The 9,394-nt window shown below is 53.6% G+C and overlaps 1 protein-coding gene across 1 annotated transcript; it reads right to left on the bottom strand.

The window, feature by feature from the left end:
* Positions 1-6,913: 6,913 nt before the first annotated feature.
* TIMM13 (translocase of inner mitochondrial membrane 13) lies at positions 6,914-8,245 on the bottom strand. The gene is made up of 3 exons (XM_068980861.1): positions 8,095-8,245; positions 7,934-8,002; positions 6,914-7,763 (listed from the first exon to the last, which is right to left on the bottom strand). Exons 1-3 carry the CDS (start codon positions 8,212-8,214, stop codon positions 7,665-7,667), a joined length of 288 nt encoding a protein of 95 aa, XP_068836962.1. The 5' UTR covers positions 8,215-8,245; the 3' UTR covers positions 6,914-7,664.
* Between the last annotated feature and the right edge of the window lie 1,149 nt (positions 8,246-9,394).

Genomic DNA, 9,394 nt, shown 5'->3' with positions numbered 1-9,394 from the left:
GACACAGGGGGGACAAGACCAGCTGAACCACCGGGCAGCTCTGAACCCCTCGGACCAGTGAGGGCTACTGAATTCATCCTGAGATCTAAGAGCAGCCGAGGATCCAGCGGAGCGCTCCCCAGGTGAAGAATGTCTCCACTCCCACCACATCTACAGCAAGGCTGCTGCCTGCTGCAGACTGGGGCCGTGTCCAGTGGGACTGGAAACTTCCAGCCGCTGACATCAGAGGGGACCTTACCACCTCAGCCCTCTCCCACAGCATCTCTGCTCCCAGCCCCACGAGGACTGGGTCAGATTTCAGCCAGAGACCTAGACCACGCGCTCTGTGCTGGACGTGGTGGGTGCCGCATCACCAGCTAGCCAGCAAGGCCCCGGGGAGCTGGAGACAGACTAGAAGCAAGAGCTCCCGGGAGGCTGTGTGTGCATGTGTGCGACCAAGCTGCTGGCCAGGCAGAACTGCCCGTGGGGTGCACCCTCCATAGCTGGACATCACCGCCTCTAACAGAGACCTCATGATCTTTTGAACTGTCACCTGGCCCCAGTATAAACCAGCGGAGGGAGAGAGCTGCCCAACCATGCTCTCTAAATCCTAACACCATTTCCCAACTGCATCTCTACTGCCAGCATCTGAAGAACATGGGCCAAGACCTCATTCCAGTTTCTCACTGTGCTATGCATGAAATGTGGGGTTACTTCTAACCTCCCTCCTGGTATTGGGGCCTGAGCCTGAGGCTCCTCATGGCCTCCTCCCTAACCAAGGGCCGTGTTCCCCTTCCACCGGCTCACCCAGGACTCCTGAGTCATCTATCCCACCTCTTCTGGTTCCCATGCCTTCTACTCTCTCCAACCCCCATCTCTCCACACCTCCTAGGGGAATCAGTCCATGACACACCCACCCTCTGGGCTCAGTAGGCAACTCCCCCCTTGGGAGGTCCTAGGGAGCAGTGTGACCACTGTGTACATAGCCCTCCTCTCCCAGATCTACAGGACTGAAAGGACAGATCCAAGGGTTTGAAGGGGACCCTAAGAGTCCTTCTTAATTTAGTCCAGGGAATATTCCAAACCTGTTTCCCCACTTGATGAACATTTTATTCTCCTGGGGAAGAAAAGGCACTGGTTAATACAAAGGAGGAAGCTGACAAGACCCATCAAAGTCATGCTGGCCATGCTCTGTGGTGTGTTAGTTGCTTAATTGTGGCTGCTCTTTACGACCCCGTGGACTATGGCCTGCCAGGCTCCCCTGTCCATGGGATCTCCCAGGCAAGTATACTGGAGTGGGTTGCCATTTCCTTCTCCAGGGAAATCTTCCCGACCCAGGGATTGAACCCAGGTCTCATGCACTGCAGGTAGATTCTTTACTGTCTGAGCAAACAAGGAAGCCCATACCAGCCTGGAATTCAGGCTGTTTCCAACACAGACCCCAGGTAGGACCATCGAGAGGAAGATGGCCAGCAGCACCTCACTCTCGGGGATGTGATTTGTAGGGTTCCTGGAATGCCTCAGGGAATGCCTTTGTGTGTACATGAACGTGAACCTGGGGTCAGCAGATGGGCAGGCCATTCTTAACCACCTACTGACCACAGCTGGATGAATGCGTCTTTCGTTACCCGAACATTATTGACTGGAGACGTTTCAGTATTCACTTACATAACAAATCACTGGCCACAGACGTTAGTTCCTGCAAAAATCCCTTGGTCAATAATGTGCAAAGTCCCATTTCACTTTCCAGAGCATCCAAGACATTAGAACATTACAGAAGCTGGAGACAGGGCCCCCCATGCCCACTTCTCGGGGGTGCAATCAGCATTTAGGATGTTCAACAACTGGGATCTGGAGGCAGATGCCAAGGAAGACAGACGAGCGGAACCAACAGCCAGTAACCTGGCTTCAGCGATTTGGCCCCCTTAGGGACTATGTGATATGAGGCGCCCTGGCTTCCAAAGACCACAGTGGGGAGAACTCAAAGCCAGTCATTGTGCACAAGGCCTGCAGCAGGGCCGCCGGAAGGGGGATGACCCAAATGTCGAAGCAAACCCAGGGGACCACCGCAACCTGTTTCATCCTTGCTGGTTGCACACATTTAAGAAGAGGACTGATGGTGCCCAGGAGCTCCTTGGAGAAACCTTGGCTGTCTGACCACGGGGGTAAAACGGTGGACTTTCTAGTGGACATGGGGCCCCACTCTGTCTTGAACACTTGACAAGATAGAATGAGTGAAGATAAATGCAGAATGACGGCCGTGGAGGGGAAGCTACAGGAACAGAGAGAGTGTGACTCGGGAGAGGGTCACCTCACTCTTATGTGTCCTGGAACACCTGCTTTCTCTAACACTGAAAGACATACTATAGAAACTGGAGGCTATGGTTTATCTCCAAGACAAACACCTCAACACTGAAACATCTTTGACTGTGGATTCGCTTCTGTTCTGTCACCCTAGTGCTACTGCCCTTTGCCAAGGATAATTTTTTTTTGGCGGGGGCAGGGGGGGGGGCACTGAGCAGCACATGGGATCTTAGTTCCCCCACCAGGGATCAAACCCCTACCCTGTGCTTTGGAAGTGAAGAGTACTAATCACTGGACCACTGGGGAAAGCCGTTTCAAGAACAATGGCCTGATTAATCTTGAGGGGGTTAGTCCCTCTGTATGGTCCTGAGATCAAAGTAGTCAATCCTAAAGGAAATCAACCCTGAATAATCATTGGAAGGACTGATGCTGAAGCTCTAACATTTTGGCCACCTGATTCGAAGAACTGACTCATGTGGAAAAGACCCTGATCCTGGGAAAGACTGAGGGCAGGAGGAGAAGGGGACAACAGAGGATGAGATGGGTGGATGGACATGAGTTTAAGCCAACTCTGAGAGACGGTGAAGGACAGGGAAGTCTGGCGTGCTGCAGTCCATGGGGTTGCAAAGAGTTGCATATGACTTAGTGACTAAACAGCAACAAGCTGAGGACTGTAGGGACCTCGAGTCAGAATAGGAGTTATTCTCCAGTGAGTGGTGCGTGTGCTAAATCGCTTCAGGAGTGTCCAACTCTGCGACGCTATGGCTGTAGCCCGCCAGGCTCCTGTCCATGGGATGCTCCAGAAGACTGGAGCGGGTTGCCATCCCCTCCTCCAGGGACCTGCCCCACCCAGGCATGACCCCACGCTGAGCCTCATGTCTCCTGCACTGGCAGATGCGTTCTTTACCACTAGTGCCACCCGCCGAGTGGATGACATTCTGCCAGTCCATCAGAGAGCTGGCTGCCACAGCACAGTTAACGTTGTAAATCCCCTGGCTGAGAGAGGACCTCAAGTTTCAAAGGAGAAAACTCAACCCTCCCCCATCAGGCAGAGCCTTGAGGGTTCATCACAGCAGAGGGGCCCAGGGCACAGTCGAGGGAGAGGACAGAGGGGCCTTGTCAGAGGGCACCCCCAGTACAAGAAAGCAGCTCTGGGGTTTCCTGGGGATGGCCGGGTTCTGTTGTATAGGGATCCCTAACTTTAGCTGAGATTACTAAGCCCTGGTATGAACAATTAAAAGTGAGAGACCACGGAGAACAAGTGGCAATCCACTCTAGTATTCTTGGCCTGAGAATTCCATGGACAGAGGAGCCTGGCTGGCTACAGTCCATGGGGTCGCAGAGTCGGACACAGCTGAGCACAAAATGCACACCAGACTGCAAAGACGTTAATATGAGAAGAAATTTTAATGTCTCAAAAATAAACCTTTAAAAAAAAAAGGGAAGGACTGGGCTCCCTTGGGGGCTCACTGGTAAAAGAATCCACCTGTCAGAGCAGGAAACATGGGATCTATCCCTGGTCTGGGGATCCCACATGCCACAGAGCCATGGAGCCGCTGTGCCACAACCACCGAGCCCAGGGGCCGCAGCTCCCGAAGCACATGCCCTCCAGAGGCCATGCCCCGTGACAAGAGGGCAAGTGCAAGGAGAAACCCGTGCACTGCAACTGGAGAGAAGTCCCCGCTCTCCCCAGCTAGAGAAAAGCCCACGGAGCAACGAAGACCCAACACAGCCAAGAAGAAAGAAACAACAATTTTTTAAAAAGTGACGGAGCCTGACCCATTCGAGTGGACCCCTGACTGTGACCAAGTGCTCCTGGAACGTCCCCGCATTAGCTTCATGGGACCCATTCACAGCTCCATTCACATGCACACACACACACAGACACAGACACAGACACGCAGAAGAACTCATCAGGAGAGCCACACACACACACACACGGAAGAACTCACCGGGAGAGAGAGACACACACACATGGAAGAACTCACGAGGAGAGCCTCCCTAAACCTGGGGCCTCTGACTCAGGCTGCAGCCTATTCTGAACAACTGGACCAAAGTTCTGAAGGACTGCCCTGTGCTCACAGGCTGTAGCTATTAATTCTCGGCTCCTCAGAGAGGTGAGAACTAACCTTTGGACATCTCCTGACCATCTGGAGCCCCACCACCCCAACCATGTCCAGCCCTTCATAAGGAAAGGGGCGGGGGGCAGACAGGGTGGAACCCAAGATGCACTTCTAGACGACCTGCTGGTGACGGAGGCCCTGCGATGTCACCACGCCTGCCTGCACCCTCAACCAGGTCCAAGGCTAACTCGCGATCGGGAGGAAGTCATGGGACAGGGTCACCCCCGGGGGCTGGACCTGCAGAATCCGACTGTTTCACCCATGGGAGGAGCGTCACAAAAGATGGAAACGCAAGGGAGGGCATGCCCTGGGTCCATCACTCTAGCAGAGGATGCTAAAGCTCTGCCCTCTGGCCGCTCTGCGTACAGGCCAGGGCACTAGACTTGGGGAAAGGGCAAGCTGTCTGCAGCTACACTGACTTTAAAGCCAATGGAGGCAGCGGTCACTCACCACAGAGGCTATCAAGAGGGAGATGCAGGAATAACAAAAGGAAATAACAGGGCAGACACGGCAGCTGAACAAGCAGAGAGGATCACGAACTTTGCTTTGCTCCCGTCTACAGCCCAGAACAAAAGAAGCCGGATTTTAGATGGTGATATCTTAAACAACCTGAATGCCTGGGGCGGATACACAGCTGTTCCTCCTGTCGCCCGTCACACTGCAGACCATCCGGGCAGCTCACCGGAGTACACAGCACAGTCAGGAGGCCCCATGTCAGCTCATCAAGTCCATGACCATCCCTGTTCTCCAGTCTCCTTAAATGGAGTCGAAGCTCACTTTGTCTGCCTCTGGAATAAGCCCAACACTCACCCAGTCCCCGCAAGGTCAAGGGAGTGACCCCATGTGGGATAGAGCCACACATCCAGGTCAAGACCAGCAGACTGATTTCTAGGGATGCCCTGGACACAAGGAAACGTCAGATGTTTGCTGGCTGTCACTGACACCCTCGCCAGCTGGATAGAGGCATGCCCCACCCAAACGGATACTGCCCTGGAGTTCTCCAAGACCCTGCTCAAGGAAATAACCCCTCGGTTTGGGCTCCCCAAGTCCATCTAGAGTCACGACAGGCCCGCCATTGTTTCTCAAATTTCTATGGAAGTCTTTAGTGCTCTAGGAATTAAGTGGGCTTTTCATGCCACTTGGAGACCACAATTGTCAGGAAAAGTAAAACAAATCAAACCCTCAAAAGAAACTCAGCCAAATGATGTCCAGACACTCACCTGCCCTGGCTCTCCGTCCCCTAGAGCACTTGTGAGAACGTGGACAGCCCCCGAGGGACACACAGGTGGGGTCCACATGGGGGCATGTGAGGGATGCCCCCCCAGCTCCAAAACCCACCTCAGGGAGATGGACGCACTGAAACATGCCTTAAGAGGGGAGAGTCAGAGCTGTACACACCTACAGGGATTGGAACTGCCTCCCCGGACATCACTTCACATCCTGTCCTCCCTGGGGGCTGGGTTTGCTGGAAATCCAGAAGACCAGTTAGACCCCCCAGGTGCTGCTGTAGCCTGCCAGACTCCTCTGTCTGTGTGATTTTCCAAGCAAGAATTCTGGAGTGAGTAGCCATTTCTCATCCAGGGGAACTCCTTGACCCAGGAATCAAACCTGCATCTCCTGCACTGCCAGGAGGATCCTTTTACCACTGAACCACCTGGGAAGCCCAGACCCTAGGTGGGCAGGACCTTTCCAAGTAATCTCGACCACCCACTCTGTCTGATGATTATAGGGCATGACTCCACGGGCCACCATACCAAAGTGACATCACCTACACCTGAGAAAGAAGTTATTGAGCCACCCACTCAATATACCAGTGAACCTGCCACAGACCTTAAATTACCTCCTTTTTTTAAATCCATGCCTCAAAGCTTGTGGACTTAGTAGCAAATATTCTCGACAACAGGCTGCCCCTTGATTATCTCCTACCTGAGGAAGGGGAAGTCTGCACAGATAAGACCTGCTACATGGGTGTCAATAATTCTGGTCAGGTCAAGGTAAATACAAAACACAGGTATGAGCAAGCTCAGTGGTTACACAGATATAACACACTCCAAAATCCAATCCAAGCTCCATTTGGTCAAACAGAGACCTCCTTGGCTTAGCTTGGCTTCTTCCATTTCTCTACCCACTAACTGCTATCATCTGTCGGCTCATCTCTGGGCGGGCCTCTTTAATTGCCTCCTCAACTTCCGTTAGTGAACAGCTTTAAGTCATCAAACTTCAGGACGATTCGAATGCAAGGATGCAAGTACATGGGACTGCAGCCTGGTGACCATCACACATATTTTAGGCTCATCAGGGAACAGTTCTGCCCCCCTCAACTAGGGAACAACCACACCCATGTGTTCAGCAAAAAACAGCCTCAGCTTCAGAAGTCAGACCATTTGTCCTCCAGTACCCCTCAATAATGAGGAGCAGTAACAAGAAAAGGGGAGGCTTTGTCGCCAGGGATAAGCCAGGAATTTGCTCAAAACCTGCCAACCACAGCCCCTCCCCACGTTTAGCAAGAGTTAACATAAACCTTTAAGTTCAAGGGTCCAGAGATAAAAAAGGAAGTGCTCCCTCTACACACACACACAAAGAAAAAAACAAGTGGAACCAGCTGAGACCAAGTTGGCAGCAATCCAAACTCCAATAGACCCTGCATCTCATTACATGTTGATTTTACTGTATGAACGTATTAAACAACACACCTCCCAGCAGCCAGTACCATATTAAAAGACCAAAACAGGATAAAAAGGGGGTGGTCCCCCACTCCCTCAAAAAAGCCCTGCCCCTTCCCAGGTAAACTAATAAACATGGCTCCCCATCACTGACCTCTCTCCTCCCTTTAAAATTAAATCCCTCTCGCCAGGGGGTTGTCAAGTTCAGCCCTGAACTAGTTCAAGCTTCTCCATTCTCTGGCCGCTGAATAAAGCTTGTGATGTGTCAACCAGCACCCTCCTCCCAGGCAGACAGTGTAAGCCGGGTTGAGGCCCCACTACGGTCCATACGACTTAATCCGTTAACAGGCGCACAAAGGGAGGTGGCACCGGAGCCAAGGCCGCCCCTACCAAAACCCAAGCCACACCGGCTAGCAGGTGGGCGGCTAGGCGGAAAGGACGGGTAGAATCCCAACGGTCCCAGCACCACTGTCGTCCTCATAAACTTCTGGTAGGCAGTATGCACATGCAGGACCCCGCCTCACAAACAGCGTTTATGGAAATAGGTCCGGGGGTAGGGCAAGGGTAGGGGAGTTGGTCTGCTGGAGCGTCGCGGTCACATGTTGGCTCTTTCCCGCTGCAGCCGCGAGTTGTAGGCACGTGACACGGTGTTCCAGGCGTCCATGTAGCGGTCCATGCACATGGCGATGCACTTCTGGGGAAGGAATGGGCGAGCCGCTTAGGTCTGGACCGCTGCTGGTGCCCCCGCCCCGGTAGCGGACTGCGCACGCGCAGCATACTCTCCACGCCTCTTTATTAAGTCAGCGCACGCGCGGAGGCCACCCCACCGGGTCCAGGCCGTGACCCCGCCACCCCTGGTTTTACCTGCTCCGAATTGTCCAGGGAACCCCCCGGCTTCCCGATACACTTCCGGAAGCACTTGTCCGTCATCCTCTGTGGGGACACGCGAGCCCTCAGTTGCGACACCGGCCCCGGCGGATCTCGCAGCCCTTAGTCCCCCACCCCGCCCCCGGCCAGCCCCGGACCTGTAGCAGCTCCTGCGCGTTGGCCACGGCGATCTGCACTTTCACCTGCTCCATGATGAGCCCTGGGTCCAGCTTCCCGCCGCCGGAGCCCCCGAAATCGGAGCCGAAGCCGCCTTCCATGGCTCCGCAAAGTCAACCGGACCGCCGCCTCGTGCGCCGACCCGCACTCACGCCGGAAGTCCGCTGCCCCAGGGCCCCACGGGAAATGGAGTTCCAGTGGGTGGGAGCAGGATCTGGACTACGACTCCCATAAGGCTGCGCGAAAACATCCCGCGCACGCGCAGAGAGGAACGGGCCGAAGTCGGATTCCCGTGTCGAACTCCGGGTTGAAAGGCCCGCACCTCCGCGCTTAGGGTCCACCCTCAAAGGTCCCGCAGGGCGTGCACACTGGACGATGGGCGCGTTTACCCTGCGCTTTGCAGACCTGGTAGCTCCAGGCTGTATTAGGGAACCAAGAGCGCTGCGGGGTGTCGGTGGATCAGATGGGGGAATGCAGAAAACTAGCGGTCCGCGGTCAGATGGGGGTCCTAAGACATCCGCTTAACTAAGTGGCTTAGGCTACTACTACGGCTGCCTGGCGTGGGAGTAATAACTCACGGGCAGAATTTAAAACCAAAATGTTTTATTGGATGTTGTACAAAAAAGTTTCCAGTCTTAAAATGTATATTACAAATCATTGGAGGAAACAAAAGACCACACGTTTGGCATGCATCTTAAAAATCACCATCTGAAATGTATTTAGACAGCCAGTTGCTGAAACTTGAGTCCCCTGGCATGTAGTGCTGATGATCCCTTTCGGGCTCGGAATTAAGACCTTTCCAATAGCGTTAATATCCTTGAGGAATGGCAGTCCCCGCTCGGATGTGCTGATATAAATAGAACTGCTGGGTAGACGGTGTGGTAAAAACGAGCCCAGGTCAGAGCCTGGCTGTGATGAACACTGAGCGCCCAGACCATGGGGAAAAAGGTATCCGTGTCTCCCCGGCACTCGGTTCCTTCCGAGGGCTGGGCCGAGTGGCTGTTTTTGTAGAAGGGTGCTTCTCCTCACATGACACGGCTCAGAAAAAAAAGAATCGCTTCTGCATCATTTCAAGTGGCTTAAAGTTAAGCATGTTTAAGGAAAAATGCAAATTGTTTTTCAGGCCAAGGCTGACATTGTAACACTGGACTTTGTCCTGTGTTTCCAACTACTTAATTACCAAAAGACTGGTAATTACCAAATTACCACCAACCTCCAGCCACAAGTGGCCACCGGTCCAGCACACCCTCCCCTTACCAGTCAAGGGCTTCCCAGCCTGCC

The sequence above is a fragment of the Capricornis sumatraensis genome, chromosome 9, assembly GCF_032405125.1.
Source record: "Capricornis sumatraensis isolate serow.1 chromosome 9, serow.2, whole genome shotgun sequence".
NCBI lineage: Eukaryota > Metazoa > Chordata > Mammalia > Artiodactyla > Bovidae > Capricornis > Capricornis sumatraensis.
This window is presented reverse-complemented; position numbering and strand designations above follow the sequence as displayed.

Coding starts and splice junctions, on each gene's coding strand:
- TIMM13 (XM_068980861.1), bottom strand. CDS start 8,214: ATGGAAGGCGGCTTCGGCTCCGATTTCGGGGGCTCCGGCGGCGGGAAG. Junction 8,003..8,094: donor ACGCGCAGGAGCTGCTACAG/GTCCGGGGCTGG, acceptor GTGTCCCCACAG/AGGATGACGGACAAGTGCTT. Junction 7,764..7,933: donor CCCTGGACAATTCGGAGCAG/GTAAAACCAGGG, acceptor TTCCTTCCCCAG/AAGTGCATCGCCATGTGCAT.